This window comes from Psammomys obesus, unplaced genomic scaffold, assembly GCF_907164565.1.
Source record: "Psammomys obesus unplaced genomic scaffold, mPsaObe1.curated_primary_1811, whole genome shotgun sequence".
Taxonomy (NCBI): Eukaryota; Metazoa; Chordata; class Mammalia; order Rodentia; family Muridae; genus Psammomys; species Psammomys obesus.
The window spans coordinates 1,194,149-1,214,152 of NW_026592510.1; the positions used below are offsets into that span (position 1 = coordinate 1,194,149).

The window sequence follows — 20,004 nt, forward strand, 5'->3', positions numbered from 1 at the left end:
TGTTAAACCACACCGTGTAAGCTTGCGGCCACTGAGATTTTCCAAGGATGAAAGTTTCACTTTTCAAAGGAAAACATGGCACCATGTAAGTTGAAGAAACATGAGGTAGGTGTCCAGAAGCACCCTCTCCCAAAGATCACCTACTACGTGTGAGCATATTCCGGGGGAGGACAAGAAATTATGCGGATGGATTCAATGTCCATGACCGGAATGATGAAAAGCATTTCCTAACCTTGAGCAGCTTTTCAGGGGGTAGAGAGAAGGAAATGGTGGGCGGGCACCATTCCTGTGCCCGAGAATGGCCCTGTAGGAGGACTGGAGAAAGAGCAGGATGGACACCTGACCTGCAGTGGACCAGATGCTCTGCACGGGACAGCTGGGAGGACTCAGGCCCTCAGCCCCTCGCCCCTCCACCTCAGCTGGTCCTAAGGCAGGGACTGCAGAATAGGCTCCAGGAGTGGGCGAGGGGAACCTGTCTGCCTAGGTGGTTATTGTGTATCTCAAGGGAAGGAAGGTGTCAGGGGAACTGAACTAACACTGGATGAGCTTTGGAAGCGAGCGGGAGAGCCATTTGACCCAACTTCATGACTCAGGCCCCTGCTGACAGGGAGGCTGCTCCCTCATCAGATCCCAGGTTTCCTCACCAAAAGATCCCCTCCTCTTCTGGCTAACCCTCCTCTGGCAAATGCTCGGCTCAGAACAGGTCTGCACCTGTTCTGACAATTTTGACCTGTGGTTGGTAGGAGCCACCGTGACCTCTCTAACGTCCACAGTGCTTTCTCTTCTCAAGGTTTCATTTGATTTTGCCAGGTGTGGTGGTGCCCGCCTTAATCCCAGCACCCCAGAGGTCAAGGCAGGCAGATCTCTGAGTTGGAGTCAGCCTGGTCTACAGAGTGAACTCCAGGCCAGCCAGACCTACAGAGTGAGATCCCTGTTTCGAAACAAGCAAACATTTATTTTTAGTGTGTGTGTGTGTGTGTACTCATGAGCATGCCCTCGTGGGCGTGTGTGTGTGTGTGTGTGTGTGTGTGTGTGTGTGTACATGCACAGTGCCCATGGAAGCCAGAAGAGGTCATTTGATCTCCTGGAGATGAAGTTACAGACTCTTGTGAGCCTCCCAGTGTGGGTGCTGGGGACCGCTCTCAGGTCCTCTGGCTCTGGATGCCTTAAACTTCTCTCCAGCCTGCACAGTGCTTTTTCTCAAGGGATGGCTTCAGAATCGAGTTCAGGTCATCTAAACGCTGCTTAGGCTGCCCATGTTCTTGGAAAACTGGGGTAACGTAGCATAGCTCAAAATATGGGCAGTGTGGGAAATCCTGGAACCCAGAGTCCACGGGTTGTTGGTGGCTACTTCGGGAACTAAATGAAGGTCTAGGTGAACCTGGAGCATGTGACCCTTCCCAGAGGGGAGAAGCCTGTTGGAAAGTACTTGCTAAGTTATTGAGTTGTTTCAGGTTCTCACTACCGAGGGTTCCATGCAGGCTTGAACCAGAACGCGTCAATTGGATTTCATTCTGGATTTCGTGAACACTGGTGGAAAAGCCACAGAGCCCTGAGCTTGGCATAGAACGGAGAAGCCCGCCCCCTTGTGGACCTCTGGGAGTTTGCAAGGTGCAAAAGCCCTGAAACCAGGGCCTGGGGAACAGCGAGCCATCATCCCTTCTCTCGTAGCTCCAGTTCACCTGTGACTTGTGAAAGACTTGAACAGTGCAGCAGGGTCAGAAGAAGTAGCAGGATGCAGGGAAGATAAAGGAAGTTAGGAGGTAGTGACTCCTCAGTTAGCTAGAGAGAATTGGCAAGCTGAGAGGCAAGTGTTACTAGCTAGAAAAAGGGTAGGAGTGGGCAGAAGAGGCATCAGGCAGTCTTTTCTGATTCCAAAACTCTGACGACAAGTCTCCTCTGTGTCTTTAGAGAGAGTGCTAGGACTACAGTCCTTCAGAACATGGAAGACCTCCCCTTTACATCCCTGGCCTGCTAATGATCTGTGGTTGTGGTCAGAGGCACCAACCTCTGACTAAAACAAAATCATAGGAAATGACAAGGACAAAACACTGCCCGCCCAGTGTGGTGAGCCCGTCTATAGGCACCGAGATTGCAACCTTCCATCACTGTACCGAGCCCTGAGAGGCCCAAGGTGATTTCCCATAGCCATTGCCGTCTTCCCACAGTTTTGGCCAAATCTGCATCATTTCTTCATCCCATGGGCCCTGACCCACAGATACATGCTTGTTCCAGATAAGTGTGACCTGGGCTCACTTTATGTCCTTTACAACAGCTCACAAACGTCCAGTCAGCCCCACACCACACACCTAGCTGCTTCCACAGCACTATTAGAAGATGCACTGGAGATGTGTTTTTTTGAGGTAGATTCTGGACAATATAACTGAGCTAGAGGTAGCCTTGAGAAACCAGACTACCTTCCCCAAAGGTCTCCAGATTTAAAAAAAAAAAAAAAAAAAAGTAAGGCAACTTTGAAAAAGTTAATTACATGTTAAAATGGTTCTAGCTTCTTACAAAACTTGGCTCATGAAGATTCACAGTCCTCCTGTCACCACAGACTTTGTTGCTGAAGACTAAGCACCCTCCCGTAAAATGGCCTTGCATACATAATCTGTAATCACGGATGGCCTCAGGTCAGGCTAGCTCTGTCTATCTGCACAGATCTAGGGCAAAGAGGAAGGGCCACATGCTCACAGCATAGACTACCAAAGCTTTGGCAGCTGCTCTCATTTCTTTACGTTGCAGTATAAGGCAGATGAGAAGGCACTGTGAGCTTCTCAGTAAGCCCTCTAAATAACAGAAGAATCCAACAGCCAGCACGCCCCACGTTCTGCCCGAACACTGGAGTCAGGTAGAACGCACAAGTCCGATTTTCAACAGGAGGCTGTTCAGATGCCTATTGCAGACCACCGCCTTCTGTTGGCATGGCCGAATTCTCACATTGTAGTGAAAACTTTAAAGTCCAAAACCTACAAGCCATCAGAGGTTCAGTAAGCAGGTTGTGCCATTTCAAAACAGAGAATGTGCTTGCATAAGCATGTCACCGTGGCTAACCTTTCTGGATTGAGTCAGGCCTTCAGTTCAGGACGTGGCCATGCCAGGGTCAGAACTGTGACAGAACTGCGCTTTCGAGGAGGTTAGCCAAGGTTCACAGGGTCATGACTGGGCCATTTTATCAGTCATGTCAGGCTCACACCCCATTGCCAGAGATAGAGAAAAACTTTATCTGTCAGTCGGCTAGATCTGCTCCTGCCGCTTCATCTTGAGTGAAGAACGCCTGGGCTCAGCTTATCTAAACCAGCCTTGCCTCTCCCGGTACTGCTTTCAGAAGCCTTCTAAGGAAAGGTGGCTTGCCAGCGGTCTTCTTTTTTGTTTCATTTTGGTCAAGATTTGTCCATAATCAGAGCGGCTGGCTCTGTCTTATCTGAAACATCAACTTCAAAGAAGAGTTCTGCTTCTATACAACATGGCTTAATTGTGCTGACTCAGAAGACCCTGACCCCCTCGCCCTGGAAGGATGCTTCTTGATGCACCCAGCAGCACTGTCATGCCAGGACCACCTTTCTCTAAAGTAAAACCAACAACCAACATCCAAGAGCTAAAATCTTCCCAGGTTCAACTCCCAAAAGCACAAAGCGGAAAGAATCCAGAATTCACCCTGGGCCAGGATTGAGGAGCTGGGGCTGTACCTCCATAATACATGCCTGCCCTGTATGTGTGAGGCCCTCGAGCCAATCCCCAGCATCATAACAATATAAATAAATAAATTCAATCTAATGAGCCTTGATAAAGCTTCAAAATATAAGATCTCAACTATCTTAGAAGAAGTTGCAAAAACGCCTTTGGACCAGAATATACATAAATCATATCTTCTAACGCGGGGGGGGGGGGGGGGAGACTACAGTTTCATTCTAAGTCATTTTAAACACAGGAAGTTCAAACATTGAACCAGTCCACTTCTCCTAACAGGAATTTCTGTTGTGTTTTGTACTTTTAAGCCAGTATCTCTGTAGCCCAAGCTGGCCTTGAATGCCCATTCTTCCTGCCTCCACCTTTCAAGTGCTAGGATTACAGTGTGTGCCACCAAGGCCAGCTTGCCAACAAGAATCTTAAAAGCAAGGAAAACGAACTTTTTAATTTTACTTTATTTGGAAATCATACAAATTCATTCTTTTAATATTTAAAAATGTGGGGGCTGTGGTAGAGACACATAAATATTATACTATACATTTAGATATTAAATAAAGGCAACATGACATTATTTTAAAAAAAATGTACATTTCGAATTAGTCCGAGAGTTGAAGTAGCTCTCAGATATCTCCCCGGAAGTGGGTGAATCTTGCAGGAAGATTGTCCACAGGGTACACAGTGGGGCTTGTTTTCATTGTAGGAGGTCCGTTTAGAAGCTGCCAGTCGCAATGCCTGGCCAGCTCCACTGTGAATATCTTAAGAAGAAGTTTTGCCAACTCTTTGCCTACGCAGCTCCGGAGGCCTCCTCCAAATGGAATGTAGCTGAACCTGGACACATCCTCTGGATGAGGCCGTATAAATCGGTCAGGATTAAACTCTTCCTTGTTGGTGAAGATATCTGCCACATCGTGAGTGTCACAGATGCTGTAAATAACATTCCAACCTTTGGGAATCTGGTAACCCTGTTTAAGAAAAAAAATGAAGTCCTAAGAACCAACAAGCCAGACTTGAACTTGGAACATAGCTGTCACCACCATGGGGAGGGTTAAAAGAGGAGAGCAAATGGGAGGCTTGGATTCCGTTATCATACGAGGCAGGACAGTGGCAAAGGAGGTGAGTCACTCACTGCTCAGGGGAGCTGAGGCCCTAAACCAGTGGAAAGGGTGGGGGATGGGTGATGGGCAGGAGGGAGACTCACATTCAACTCAAAGGTCTTCAGAGCAACCCGAAACCCTCCTGGAACTGGGGGGTTCAGTCGAAGGGTCTCTTTAATAACGCAGCCAGTGTATTTAAGCTGTTCCAGAGTTTCCATGTCTAACTTGTTGTCCTGATTGCTCTTGCAAAGTAAGCCCTATCAAAACAGATACAGTGGTGAATGGTTCTTGGGCACCCCAAAGGAATCAGCCCAGCTGGTGTCAACAGGACTCGCCTGTTAACTAAACCCAAAGGCTTCTCCCTGGATGGGAGAGGATAAGGGGGAAATGGCAGCTAATGGCCAGTTGCTTCCGCACTTCCTCAGTGCAGACCCATCATTTGTTTTCATTATTGCTATTCATATTTATTATTCATATAAGGGTATTATTATTATCATATTATTCATATATTATTCATATAATTATTCATATATTATTCATATAAGGGTATGACCCTTATACCCTGCTCCCTCACCAATACTGCCCACCCTGATCAGCTTACAGGCACTAGCCACACTATTCCTGTTCTTGAACGGGGCAAAAATCCATGAAAGGAGAACCTGGCAATCTCTACAGTTCTGCAAAAGGTGGAGGAGGAGGAGAAGGAACACAAGGTCGAACTCTGCCCAAGAGACAGCATAACACAAAGCCACTTTTTTAACTCCATAAGGCCAGTCCCTCCCACAGTCCCACCTAGCAACTGGCCCTTCACTTTCACAGTACCCAGAGCAGGCAGTAAATCAATGTACTGGGATTTTTTTTTTTTTTTGGGGGGGGGGGCAGCAGTAGGGGAATGTCCTAGGCCAGCAAGGAACCTTTAGAATCCTCCTACCTTGCTCTTTATCTCTTCCCGAACTCTCTGGAGGACCTGTGGGTGGAGTCCCAGGTAGGTGATCAGCGAGGTGGCCGCACTGGCTGTGGTTTCGTGGCCACCGAAGAGGAGCTCTGTCGACGACTCCTTCAGAGCCTGGGAAGGAAACCGGAAGCCCCTACAGATCCGCGTGCAGTTTCACAGCGCCGTTACAAAAGGCCCGGACTGAGAATATTGCACGGAAGACTACAAGGCTAACCGGTTTGCTCACGGGAAGTCAAAAGAGTGCAAACAAAACAAAACAAAACAAAAATGCAAAACTTCCTTAATCCTCTTCTGCGACCTCCTGAGTTAAAGCCTCAGTTTTATGAATAGCCCCCCACCCCATGTTCTTTTAATCTTTGCAAGTGAGACTTTCCCTTTGAACCTTGGGACCCTCTCAGTGGCGCAGCCGCCCTCTTCCGCAGCTCCCTAGACCAGTGGCTGGCGACCTTCCTGACGCTGCGACCCTTCAATGCAGTTCCATCAGGTGTGGTGAAAAACCCCCAACCAAAAACCCCCTAAACCATAACATTATTTTCGATGCTACTGGATAACAGTCCAGTCATTTTGACATTCAGGATGCTCTTGGGGTCGCTCGACTCCGAAGGGGTCACGGCCCTCAGGTTGAGAACCACCGCTCCAGACCTAGCGTCAACCTCCAGGCTCCATCAGCGGTGCCTGAGCAGGGTGCCCGCCCGGGAAAAGCTGGGCCCCTGCCGGCGCTTTGGACACCCCCCCCCCCCCCCCAGGAACTGTGTCTGGGAGGCCAGAGACGTTGCCTCTCACCTGCATATCGAGCCTTTCCCCCCTCTCCCAGGAGTGCTCGATGAGGAGCTGCAGCGCGTCCTTCCGGCCCCCGGCTGGCTCCGCGGCCCGGAGCCGGCGGATCTTGGCGCGGATGTTTTCCTCGATGCGCGCGTGGATGAGGTTCCGCGCCTTCACGCCCTGGGCGCGGAGAGAGCGCGGCAGTGAGCGGACGCCCGAGCCAGCGTGCCTCCGGCCCCCACCCCGCCAACCGGCCTCACCCGGTACAGCCCGCTGAAGGGCACGTCGATGGGGAGAGAGAAGAGGTTGCGCGTCATCTCCTCGAAGGCCTCCACCAGCTGCTGCTCGTCCTCCGCGCCGCCCGCCGGCCCCGGCTCGCAGCCCAGCAGGATGCGCATGGCGATGCGGAACATGAGGCGCTTCACCTCGGGGTAGACCAGCAGGCCGCGCTCGCCGCAGCTCAGCCACTGCTCCAGACAGCTGCCCACCTCCTCGGCGACCACGGGCACGTAGCCCTGGAGCGCCTCTCGGCTGAAGGCCTGCATAATCACCTGAGGCCCCCCCCCCACGGGAGCGCGCGGCGTTACGATCCTCCAGCGCCCCGACCCCGCCCCCGCGTGCTGGCGGGGAAAGCCGATGAGAGGCTCCTGGTCCCCGCCTGGCAGGGCCAGCCCTCCCCACCCACCCGCACCCCCTTGCACGCGCCCAGCCCAAGAATGGGGGTCCCCTGCTGGCCCAGGCGTTGCCACCGCGCGCTCACCTTCTTCCGCTGCTTGTGCGAAGAATCGTGCAGGTTGGAGAGGCAGCCGGCGCCCAGGATGGTGCGCACCGACGCGGGCCAGTGCACCGCCACCAGGCGGTGCTCCCCCAGCAGGATGCGCCGCACGTTGTCCGCGCCCATCACCCGCACCGTGGGCCGCCCGAACAGATGCGTCTTGTAGACGAAGCCGTATTTCCTGCGCTTCATCTGCAGAAACTTCCTCCGCTGGGGGGTGCGGGGGGAGGGAGCGGAGGAGAGAGACCCCGCGGGGCGCGTGAGGGGGCGCCGGGGAGCGCCCGGCCTCCGTCTAAGCCTCTCTTCTCAGCCGCAGTCGCCTTCCTCGCCAGGACACAGGCTAGTCCCGGCTCCGGCCCGCGCCCGAAGGCGAGGCGGACTCTGGGGGAAGTGAGCGGCGGCTCCCTGCCCGGGGACACCCCCCCCCCTTACCTGCAGCACCATCTGCAAAGTCTCCCCAAAGAAGGGGAAGCCCATGGTCCCGGGGGGCAGGGGGAGGGCGCAGGCCCGGTCGCGGCTGCTCACGCAGTACAGCTCCCAGAGCTTGAGCGCCGCCAGGAAGAGCAGCAGCGGCAGCACGAAGGTGCAGAGGGCGCTGGCCAGCAGCGCCGGGAGCCCCATGGCGCGCCGCAGCCTCCCGCGCCACCTGCCGCCGCCCGCGCTCCCGGCCCCGCCGCGCGCCCTCTTTATAGGCCGCCCAGGTTACTGCCCACGTTACCTTGGTCGGACAAATTAGTTCACCCAAAGTTCATCTTTAATTGCGGACCGGGCCCCTGGCTCCTCCCCTCTTCGAGGCGCTGCCCAAAAAAATCTTTAACCGTTTGTTCCGCGCGCCGGGGCAGGGGCAGAGGCGGCGCGCTGGCGGCTTCCCTCCGAGCGCGCCTCCTGGGGTGCGGGTCTGGGGACGAGGCCTCCCCCCCCCCGTCCTGGGTGTGCGGAGCCCCCGGGGTAGCGGGGAGCGACTGGGGGACGGGGGATGGGTTGTGGATCGGGGTTCCAAGACGCGGGAATGTTCGGTTCTGGGTTTCCTGGGTTTCCTAGCCGTCTCTCTGCTGTCCCCCCCCCATCTCCACACCCCCCCTCCCCGCGCCGGGTCGGACCAGCTTCCCCAGCCCGAAGTCGCCTTCCTGGTTCACGGGCGCCTCGCCGGCAATTTTTCCGTTTGCTTGGAAAGCGCCTTCAAGAATCACCGTTCGGTGGACTTGACCCACAGGTTGGGTAAATAAGATCCCGAACGCTTCCCGATCGGTGAGGATCCCCGAAAGATCCCAGGGCCAGGGTCCAAGCCGGAGTCTCGGAGGTCGAGTGTGATTGGCAGATCGCGGCGCCTAGCTCTCCACTGCCCCACCAGCGAGCCGGCGCACGAGGTCTCGGAAAGCCCTGCTTTAGCGTGGAGCGCCTGCGAGCCTCGGGTCTCCGGGACCCCGGTCCAGCCTCGCGCAAGCCCGAGTCTCCTGCTCTAAGCCCCGGTGGGCGAGAGACCAGTGGCTCCAAAGTCAGCGCCCAGCTGTGGGGACACCGCCCAGTCGACCCAGTTTCTAGAACCCTGGGGCTTGCGACCCCAGCCAGGCACCCGGGGGAAGAGGGCCCCCAGCCCAGGCAGACGTGGGGAGGAAGACGGGGAGGAAGCGCGGGAGTCCCTTCCCGCCTCCGCGCCTCGTCTGAGTCTCAGTGAGCCACCAGGCTTCTGTTTCCCTCCCTGAGGATGGGTCTATCCTTTCCGCTCCGTCCACACCTCCAGGCAGATGTGAGTTCCCAGAGGGGCCTTCGGGCTTCCAAGTGGCACATTAGGCTGCACTAATAGAGCGGGCTAGCGTCAGGGCTCCAGAACCTTCCCCCAGCCTCCCAGATCCCACCCGAGGTAAAGCCTGGTGAGAGGGCTGTTCAGCCCTACGCTTCTGCCGCCGGCCATTGGGGTCGGCCAGGGAACCCGTCCTGGGGAGCGTCCAAGGATTGTGTAGAACTTCAATCAGCAGCTCCGGCAGCCAGAACCGCGCACAGGGAAACTGCGTGGTGCGCGCGCGAACACGCACACACACACCCGCACACGCACGCACACACACACACGCACACGCTGGCCTTCTCACTTCCTCCCACCACACCGCTTCTGCCAGCCAGTGCCACACACTGCTTTGGTTTGGGTACTAATCGCAGCAGTGGCGCGGAAAACAAACAGCATGACTTGTGTTTATTTAGAACTGAACATGGGTTCTAGCGAAAGCACACCCGCGGCCCTGGGAAGAGCCCATTGGAGACGAAAATAAATTTTTTTTTTTTTTTTGCCTCGTGAAAGCTGTTCGATATGTGGTCTTCCAGCGGTAGTCCCTAAACGATCCCTCTCCCCCCACCCCGGGTCCCAAAATACCCCCAAAGGTCGTGAGGACTCCCCACAAACCCAGCCGCTCTCTAAGCCGGGATGCCCATGGGTTGTAGCTCAGGGATCCGGTGGTTCCCCGTAACTTTCTCGGTCCAGCGTTTCAGAGGATCTGGGCAGGCGGGAGCGGCCGCTGTCCTATCTGGTAATGATTTGGTTACTGTAAAGAATGCGGTCCAACTTCTGGCACCGGCAGAAGGCGGACGAATTGTGCTGGAGGTAATTCTCAGAAATCTCGGTCCGCCCCTTTCTGGAGAGCGCCTCCGGCCGGTGCGCAAAGCCGGCCAGCGGGGGCGTGACCTGGGGCCCATTCCCAAGCCTTTTAGCCTGACCCGCCTGTGACCCCTGCGGGCCGGACCGTGACATCCCAGTGAACTTTGCCGGGCCACCCTACCAAGTTCAGCGTGCGCCGGGTCACAAGATGAGCCCGGCTAGCGCGCTGGAAATGTGGAAATGGCCACGGGGGGGGGGGGGGGGGGGCACAACACTTAAAAAACAAATACGAAATCTAAGTGGCCATCAGGATCGGCGGGAGCATAGCAGGAAAACATGGAATGTTAGCGCGCCAGACCATTTAAAGTTCTCGAAGGGACAGGGAATCAATAAATTACCCGCCCAATAAGAACTTTGATCTAGGAACGTCACTGACGTTTATTGGGTGGCGGTGGGTGGGGAAGGGGAGGTCGGCTCTCCTGGAGACAAAATGTGTGCCAAACCGTTTTCTTATTCCTGATGCTGTGGGGAGGCAGGGGTTGGGTTTCGGGTGGTGGTTTTTTTTCTCTGTTTTCTTTTTGCTAGTGGGCAGGGGTGGCAGAAATCAGGTGGTCAGAACAACCCCCTGGGTTTCTCTTGGCAGTCCATAGCTGCTGCTGTTCTCACCTCTGGCTGGGGATCAAGGCCAAAGCAACTGACCCCTGCCCGTGTCACCTCTGACAGGCTCCCGTCTCCAACTGCAGGGATTTATATCGGGGACACTGTGTTAAAGGTCTGGGTTTCGGTGGTGGCGGTGTTTTTCGTTTCTTTATGCTTTTCGCTACTGGGCATCATGGTGGGTTTTGTTTGTTTGTTTGTTTGTTTGTTTTTGTTTGGTTGGTTTAGTCATTGTCTGCCTCTTTATGTGAACATAAAGTCCAAGGTCCAAGAACTGTACCTGCTCCTTCCCTACAGATTCGGAGCTACCTAAACCAGGAACCTACACATCCCTTAATATCAGCGATCAGATGCAGCAGTGGGGAAGGAGAGGGAAACCAGAGCAACCTCCATGGTGCTCAGTTGGTCCAGACCCCAAAGCAAGTATACAAGCCTCTTTGAACCAGTTTGTCCTGGCTTCTGAGAGACACCTCCCTCATTTTTTCCTCGCTACATCAGAATCAACCTCGGAGCAGGGTTTTTTGGTCTCCTCACCCAAATCCAGGCTTCTCAGATGCTCAGGGTGGTAAGGCCTGCACCATACCTTTGCTCCCTCTGGTGTTTGGGCCCTGGCCTCTACTCTGACCAACTATGGGCGATTAACTGTCTTGTTTAGGGATTAGAGTGCTATTAACCTCAACAGCTGCTAACCTTCAAGTACCTGAGTATGGCCCCCTTGCCTTCAGGCCCCAAGATCCACTCTAAGTATAAGGTCAGGAGGCCACCAATTTGCCCCTGCAGTGTCAGCCCAGGCCCCTTCCAGCTTCCTTGTCCTCTTACCCAGGAGCGTGGGAAAGTGGATGGCAGGTTGAAGTGGGCTTTGGGGATAAGGGCAGGACCCTGGTGGCTTTGATTTAAGCAGTGGTGGGAACCTCTGGATTGGAAAAGGCAGACAGTCCTTTAGACAGACGAGGATCAGAGGAGAAACAGGAAGAGAGGATGCAGCACAGAAGTGGCTCCTCAGGAGGGTCATAGGTCTCTTTAATCCTCAGTAACAGTGCGAAGAGTGAAGCAGTAAGAACAGCAACTCTGTGGGCAGATGATGCAGAGATACTCCAAAACCACCATCCACATCCATAGTCCAGATTGAAACATAGGACTGAAGCTGCCCAGCTTCTAGGCCTCGGGTACAGGCTACAGGTAGGTCCTTCAGGTGTATCTCTGTAGCCCTTCCTCTCCCCCCTTGGCCATCACACCAGGGTAATAAATACCCAGGTGAGCCCCAGCCTCCTTACTCAACCACTGGCAAAAAAAAAAAAAAAAAAAAAAGTTACTTCTTGGCCTTCCTGTTTTGGTACAAATATCTCAAATCTCTTGTTTATCTCAATTCTCCCAGGAATGAATTATGCCTCAACCTCGAATGAACCAGACTTAGAGACAGCTCAAGAGAATGTATCATCTTCTATATAAATGAGGACATTAAATACATCCTTCAAGTTGGAATTTTTCTCTTTAGAAGTCTCTAGAAGAATCTGCCAGCAGGAGCCCTGGGGCCCTCTTGGTGTGTCTCTTGAACAAACAACAGGTCCCGTCTGGTACCCATGCTGGTATCTCTGCTGACTTAAAAAAAAAAAAATTACAAATTCTCTTCTAGTTTGAAACATATACCTAACTACCACCACCGCTGCCGCTGCCGCCTGAGCCCCAAATCCAAGGTCCCTGGCAGACTTGCCACCTGAAGCTGGTTTCATTTAGTGGAGATAGGTTCTCTCCACCGCTGGCTGCTCCGAGATCTTGGGAAGTGCCTACCATGTGGGGCGGGCACCTCCTACTCTTCCTCCCTACGCCCAGCACTTCGCCACTGAGGTCACTGCGGTCACTGCGGTGTGGGTGGCTCATTCTGCTACTTCCAGTCTAGCAAAGTTGTACCGCAAGCGTTTGTTAAGCCCGTGTCTGGATGAACGGGCGGGAGAGCGAGGAGGACCTAGGACGCTGAAGATGGGCAGCGCTGCTTGTGAGCAGCAGCCAAGGCTGGAGAAGCGGCGCGGGTCAGAGGTGTGGCCCATCCCCCGCACCCGCAGTCCCGAGGGGATGGAAGAAGAGCAGCAGCCCGTCCACCGGGTGCACGATCGGCAGCGTCTGCATGGCCGGGAAGGCGGGGGTCGCCAGCTCCCAGCGCGCGGTGCGCACCAGCTCCACGGCCAGCAGCTGCAGCACCGCCAGCGCCAGCTCCTGGCCCAGGCAGCTGCGCGCGCCGCCGCCGAACGGGATGTAGTGAAAGCGGCCGCAGGGGCCCCGCGCATCTTCGCTCTCCACGCCGAAGCGCTCCGGGTCGAAGCCCTCGGGGGGGCTGCGGTACACCGCGGCTGTCTCGTGCGTGTCTCGGATGCTGTACATCACGCTCCAGCCTTTGGGGATCTGGTAGCCCTGCGGAGGGGGGAGGGGGCGTCTTGATCCCCAAGCTCCGGGAAACGGCTGGAGCCAATCCATCCCCCGCCCCTCCCCAGAAGCGCCCAAGAAACCTCCGGGGGCCGGTGATTAATTAAGCCTGAAGCCAAGAGGTCTGTGTTGCAGACTCAGAGCCTTCACTGGTGAGCTATAAGAGCTCGGACTGCGCCCCCCACACACATACTTCTTCGTTGGGAAAGTGGGAATAAAAGATGCCCGCGCTGTTGGGAGAGGTTCAGAGAGAGGCTGGCACACATTAGTGCCCATGAAATCGAATGTTACTTCTGAGTTTGTTGCCTTTCTCTTCCCGTTTTCTTCTGACACGGAAGACTCAACGTTGTAAGAATGTGGCTGCCAGCTTGTCTGAGCTGGAACAGCTCCTACGACAGGGAACCGTCACTCCTCTGGGACAGTTCACTTATTAAACCCTCCTTTGCCCTTGACTGAAGACTTCCCGGCCTTCCCGCTCACCTCCGGACAGTAACACCACCCCGCGCTTGCGCTCTAAGCGGAGGCACACCCTCTTCGCCCACTCCTACCCTCGGCTCTCTTAACCCGCCCGCCCTCTTGCCCCCTGCTGGGTATTGCAAACTCAGGGCCTCATTCACGCTAGGAAAGTGCTCCTCTGCTGACCTACATTCCCAGCCTGCTACGCTCACTCACGTGTCTTCCAGTCCCTGAAGTACAATGCCACCTGTCCCTCAAAAGACTGCCCTGTTAGAAGCCCTTGGAGAGTCAATGCCGTTCGGGAGAGAACACGTTGGAATCACCCAACGAAGGCGCTTTCCTCTCCAGCCCTCAGTTTCCCCATCTGTACAGCAGAGGGTGGGGAGTAGGAGCTTGTCTGCGCCCCACCCACACTGCCCTGGAAGCTGCCTGGCCCTCGGTTCCTCTTCGTGTTTTCCCGGGCACCCCCCCCCACGCACCATCAGGTCACTTCCCAGGACAGTCTTTGGCTGGGCAGAGCTCCCCCTCTGGTTCATCCCTTATGGCTGTTATCATCCAACACTAGAGATCCCCCTGCTTCACTCCTGTGGTCCTGGCTCCCGCCCTGCCTCTCTGCATGGTGCTCCGTGTAGGTGGAATCTCTATCGCTTCAATTCCCCCCCCCCGCGCTCCCCCCTTTGTTCAGGGTGCTGCAGCAAAGCTCTTCAGGCAGAGAGCCTCAAGTTCCGCAGTGGGAGTTCCCCAAACCCCAAAGCTACCAATTCATGAAACACCCACAGCCTCCTATGGAGGCCAGAAAAGCCAAACTAACTTCCTCCCAGAAGGTAAACTGAGCCCCACACTAAAGGGAGAACGGCCTGAGGTTGTTCTGAGATGTAGTCAGACCTGGTTCTTAACTTTGTCCAGCCAAGGGCAGCCCGATGAAGCCATTAAGATTTTGTTCTTTGTGTTTAGGCTGTTCCGTTTCTCAGGAATACGACCAAAGTCCAAGCCACATACACTGGCTACGAGAAGCGCATCTCAAAGAAAAACGGTTGTGCTCTAAAACTCGGTTCTAGTTGAGTTCACCTAGCTGAATCGCTAACAAAAGCTGAAGCATATAAAATATCTAACCCCGCTCTGGAGTGGAGGAAGGAGAGTCTGGGAAATAGAATAGGGCTCAGGCCATTTGACAGGTGGGAAAGCTGAGGCCTGAGGCCCCGGCAGGGCAGAGAGATCCCTCCTCCCAGCACAACGCCGCTGCAAGCGCCCAGAGGCCGCGGGGCGGCGCACTTACGTCCAGCTCAAAAGTGCGCAGCACAGTGCGATAGCCCCCGGACACCGGCGGTAGGAGGCGCAACACCTCTTTGACTACGCAGTCGACGTAGCGCAGCCGGCCGAGCACCGCCAGGCTGAGGTCGGGCTCACAGCTGCAATCCGGTGCCGACCCAGGGGCCCGGGGTGGGCAGTCGCAAGCGCGCCCCAGCCCCTGTGCGGACAGCTCCTGCTGGATTTTGGCGATGGCCGCTGGGTGTTGCAGAAGCAGCAGGATGAGGGATGTGCTGGCGCTGGCCGTGGTGAAAAAGGCGGCGAAGAGGAGCTCCACAGCCGACTCCTGCAAGACAGCCGGCAGGTTCTGAACCTACCATGAGGGTGTAAAGCGTCTCTTGTGCTCTTGATGTCCTGCCCCCGGGGGCTAAGCTCAGGGCTCTGAAATCGGCCAGAACTCGGGTCTATCACTTGGGAAAGTCCTGTTGAGCGACAGGCAGTACCAGCATCTATATACACCTTCTTTGGACGAGTCCTCAGAGGCGATGGCAGGGATATTATTCTGTGAATTATCCTTAGTACTTTAAATATATGAAGTCGTTAGATTCTCACCAAATCGCTCTGTAGGGCGCAACCACCGCTCCTATTTTATGGGGTTGGAAACTGAGGCTCTGAAAGGCGCTCCAAGTCGGGACAGACAGACACACCTGCAGCCCAGCCTTGCTCCAGCGCGGGCAGGCTCTTCACCTTCTCCCTTACCCTTCCTGCCCTGCTTTGCTGAAGGACATTCCACAGGCTTGACCCCCTGCCCAAGTCTACACAACCTTCCTTCAGCGTAGGCCGGTGTTTCTGCTTGCACGCTGCTTCCAGTGGCCACAGGGCTTAGAGCAGAACGCAGCAGCCATTCTGTACCCCAGCACAGACTCTGGCATTGTGAATACTGTTGGTAATAACTGTTGGTCCTACCTTGGACAAAATGAAACTAAGATGGAGACCCCAGAGCCCAGATACCCTCTGGGGCCCGGCCCAGCCAAAGGGCCCCATCTACAGGCCCTGTTACTCCCTAGTGCTGTCAGAGTGCAAACTACTGCTTCCCTTCATGGCCCAGCACTGTCTTGGATGCCCAGAAACCCGGGACACAAAGACTATTGCTCATTCTCTCCCGAACCCTTTGGTGCCCTAGAATCCTATCAAGAAGAAGAGAGATTAACATTTCCATTCTCAGAGGAGAACGCTGAACTACTTTTAGAGGTTGGGGGGGGGGGGCACAGAACACTTGAGGGTGCCCCTTGGGAGAGCAAAGTCTTCACGTTTCTAAGTGTCCCTGTTCCTCCCTCCCCCCCATCACTGCTTCTTGACCCCGGAAGCAGGTCCCTCCTGCACCCCACCACACACACTCTACCTACAAGGGGAGGGGTCCCCATTCTATCGGAGGCTTTGCAGCAAGGGAGGAATTGGCGGGTGCCAGGTGCGGAGCTCGTTTTATAAAAGGAGCGTTGATTTGTCAAGGAAAAACATAGCTTTGAGGGCGGGGAGTCTGATGAGCTTCAGAGCTCAGGCAGGAAGGGAAGTGTGCGAGGATGGCAAAAAGATGGGGTGGAGGAGGGGCCAAGGGGTGAGGTGTCCAGAACCTGTAGGGCCAGACTTTGGATTTGATGCTACTGGAGGAAGGCCTACCATGCGAGGCTTCACAGCTGGCAGATGCAGCAGAGTCGTGACTGGAACCCAGGGCCCTTCTTTTTCACCCTGAGCTACCTCTGTGCCTCAAAATGGTATTTAAAAGGCTACGTAACTGGGAATGCATCATGTGTGCTGGGACCTCTGAGGAAGGAGAGTCAGGGGAGGAAGGCGTGGCCTCCCCATCACCTACCTTCAACTCCTGCACGGAGACCTCCTGGCCCTGCACCCTAGCGCTGCTGATGATCAGGTGCAGGGCGTCCCCTGGCTCTGCTGCCTGCTCCTCATGAAGCTTCTGAGCAATGGCCTCATCCAGGTGCTGATACAACAGGTCCCTGGCCCGGATGCCCTGGTGTACAGGGAGAGAGGGCAGATAGGGCAGGAAGGCTCAGGGGCCAGGCTTGACCTAACGGGACCTAGATCGGTGCTTCTCAACCTGTGGGTCGCGACCCCTCTTGGGGAGGGGGGGCTTAACCGGCCTTTTCACACAGGTCTCCTAAGACCATCGAAAAACACAGATATTTAGATTATGGTTCATAACAGTGGCAAACTTACAGAGTAGCAACAACAATAATTTTATGGTTGGGGCTCACTACCACATGAGGCGCTGTACTGAAGGGTCACGACAGTAGGAAGGTTGACAACCGCTGTCCTAGATCCCGGTGTTGGTCTTGGCTTAGCTCCACACCTAGCCCGGGGTAGGTAAGGCTCCCTAAGCGGTCATAGATCCGTCTACTGTCTACAAACGTCATCGTCTTGATAATCATCACCCGCCTCTCTGGCAAGACAGTTTCGGTCACCTAGAGGGCAGAACAGAGACCTGGGGGGAGGGGAGCCCCTGTTCCCTTACAGCTGCTCGTGCCCACACCTGGCACAGACCATCGGGGCGTAGTCAGCCATCGCCCTGTCCCTGAACCGGACTCAGATGAGCATCAGTGCTAAGAGAAAAGGAACACCCGGAAAACTCGGCGGAGGCTACCCTGTAACCAGCTTCTGTGGCGGGTTGAGCAAAGCGCGCAGGGATGGCTCTCCGGGGTTCCGGAAGCAAGCGCAGCCAAAACCTCCCGCCGGGGTGGGGGGGAGCATTGAAACCCAACACTTAAGTTTTGTAGCCAGAAGTGTCTCATTGAAATCTTGATTGTGTTTTTGCTTGTCACTGGAGTGACTTCAAGGAGGCCTGCTCGTCAATAACATGAGAATAACACTTTGCTGGGTGCAAGGAAGGACTAAGCCGGAAACCATCGCAAGGTGACCCGCGCACATCAAGATTCTTCTTATTATTATCATTATCATTATTATTATTATTTCAGACGTATTCTTTTTATTCAAGCGATTGAACGCTCTAGGGCAAAGGGAGAAAGAAGGCAGGACTCAGCTTCCTTTAGCTCTGGGGCCCCGCCCATGACTCAGAAAAGGCCTCACTTCCCTGACACCAGCGGGCCCAGGGCCGCGGGCTGGGAGCCGACACCCATCCCCTACACCAGAGCCGGCGCCGGGCTTCGTCTGCTGCCCTCCGGCTCCCGAGGACTCCGCAGGGCCAACCTTCCAAAGGGTTCTGGAGCCCCTGAGGCGCCGCTTTGAGGAAGGACAAACCGCCTGTCTGGATGCCTGCCGCTAAGACCCAAACTCAAGAAGGCTACACTGGCGCAAGACCCTGAGTCACGAGCATCCCATAAAGGGTCTGCCCTGCCTCGGGTCGGACAGAGGAGCAGCCCTGATCAACACCAACCATTACCCCACCGCACGCTGGGACACGCCCTCGGGCCAGGGTACCCGGCCTGGTTTGGGCGACCCTCTGGGGCCAGCGGCTGAAGTGTGGGGCGGCATTACCTTGCGCAGGCCGCTGAAGGGGACGTCCAAAGGCAGTGAGAAGAGGTTCTCAACCAGCTGCTCAAAGGTCTGGGCCAACTCCGCGCAGCGCGCTTCGTCCAGCTGCAGACCCAGCAGGATGCGCACGGCCATGCGGAAGGTGAGCGCTTTGGCCGCCTGGTAAACGGCCACGGGTCCTCGGGCGGCGCACCAGGAGCGCACCTCCCGCCGTAGCGCCCCCTGCAGCCGTGGCACGAAGTGCTCCAGAGCGGGGCGGCTGAACACGCGCGCCAGGACCTGCGGGAGTGCGCGGATCAGCGCAGGAAGGCTGGCCTCCGCGACTCCGCAGCCTGGAGGCGAAGTCCAGGCCCTCCTCCTTCCTCTTCTGAGCCGCACAGGCCTAAACTTGCTGGCTTGGTTTCTTCCACTTTGATGTGCCGGGTCCCTCCCATCCACCTAGGCTCCAAATGCTGGCTGCTCCCCAAAGTCATCCCTGAGCCCTCTTAAATCTGAACCTCCAAATCTGCTGGCATCTGGCACAGATGATCTGGAATAAAGGACTTGTAGCTCTGCCCTGGCTTTACAGTTCCAGACCCGGTCATTTAAGGAGTCTTACCCTGCCCTCCCCCGCCCCCCCCCGCCCCCCCGTTCGTCTAGCAGGGACCCTGGTCAGATTCTCAGCAGCCTCTGGCCTGGTTCACCGCGGGCACCCAGGGACCGCGGCTCTTAAGTCTCCCCCTCACCTTCCGCTTTTGCCGATGGGGCTCGCCAACCGCGCCGAGGAGGGTGTGCGAACCTAGCAGGATGTGCATGCTCTGCGGCCACTGGCTGCGCACCAGGCGGTGCTCGCCCAGCAGGATGGTGCGCACGCTCTCGGCGCCGCTCACGCGGATCACCGGCCTGCCCAGAAGGTGCGTCTTAAACACGGTCCCATAGCGCTCGCGGCGGGAACTGTGGAAACGAGAGCCCTGCGGGCAAGGCGGAGCTTGAAGGGCCTCCGGGTCAGCGGGGCTGAAGATCCGTCCCTCTGCCTCTTCCTAACAACTCCCTCGTCCCCGGGCTGTCACATTAGTTAACAAAACAAGATTCAGCCGGGCCTCTCGGCTCCTCAGAGGGAACGTAGGCGCCCGCTGGCCAGGTGAGATACAGGATTAGATCGGGAATGTGAGCGCCCAAGGGTGCATGGCTGAGATGCGGCTCGCCCCAGCGGCTTTTCAGCCCGTGCTTGCAAGACGCGGGCATCGCCTGCCTCAGATGCTCCCCTAAGCCCCTCGTTCACACCTACGTTGTAGCAAAGGGTTAAAAATGTGCTTAGAACTTCGGCGACATGGGGTCTCTTAGAAGGAACAGGGTAGCTGGGTGATGGCAAAGGTTTGCATAACCCCCAGACCCGTGGGTAAGGACTCTAAGGAAGCGCACTGAGGACAGGTGCCCTGAGAACCGAGAGCGGCCAATGGGAGATGGCCAGAATTGCCGATAAAACTACTCACCTGAACCAACCAGTGCAGCGTTTCCCCCAAGAATGGCCAGCCCATGGAGCCCTTGGGTAAGGGCAAGGCAGAGGCCCGATCCCGGCTCAGCGTCCAGCGCAGGGTCCAGAGCTGTTGGGCCAGGCCAAGCAGCAGACCGGCACACAGGAGAGTGGTGGCCGCAGCCCCCAGCATGGACAAACAGCTCAGCCCCCAGGAAAACATGATGAGCCCGGGCGGAGGCTAGGCCACTGGGAAGGCAGAGTTCACCTATCCAGCCCAGAAAAGGCCCCGGATTAGGAGCCAAGCCAGAGATTAACAAATTCAGACAAAGCTTCTGCTGCCCTTGAAACAAGACTGTCCGTGGAAGGCAGTAACCCTGAGCGCCTAGAGAGTTAGCCTTCCTG

General features: G+C 55.7%; 2 protein-coding genes across 2 annotated transcripts; both read right to left on the minus strand.

Annotated features, from left to right (window-relative positions):
- Positions 1-4,127: 4,127 nt before the first annotated feature.
- On the minus strand, positions 4,128-8,259 carry LOC129681668 (cytochrome P450 26A1). Its single transcript, XM_055613711.1, has 7 exons — positions 7,709-8,259; positions 7,262-7,486; positions 6,762-7,052; positions 6,523-6,681; positions 5,716-5,850; positions 4,889-5,041; positions 4,128-4,652 (listed from the first exon to the last, which is right to left on the minus strand). Exons 1-7 carry the CDS (start codon positions 7,895-7,897, stop codon positions 4,311-4,313), a joined length of 1,494 nt encoding a protein of 497 aa, XP_055469686.1. The 5' UTR covers positions 7,898-8,259; the 3' UTR covers positions 4,128-4,310.
- A 3,109-nt stretch (positions 8,260-11,368) lies between these two features.
- On the minus strand, positions 11,369-19,822 carry LOC129681821 (cytochrome P450 26C1). The gene is made up of 6 exons (XM_055614001.1): positions 19,619-19,822; positions 18,872-19,096; positions 18,150-18,425; positions 16,513-16,668; positions 14,671-14,988; positions 11,369-12,926 (listed from the first exon to the last, which is right to left on the minus strand). Exons 1-6 carry the CDS (start codon positions 19,820-19,822, stop codon positions 12,549-12,551), a joined length of 1,557 nt encoding a protein of 518 aa, XP_055469976.1. The 3' UTR covers positions 11,369-12,548.
- Between the last annotated feature and the right edge of the window lie 182 nt (positions 19,823-20,004).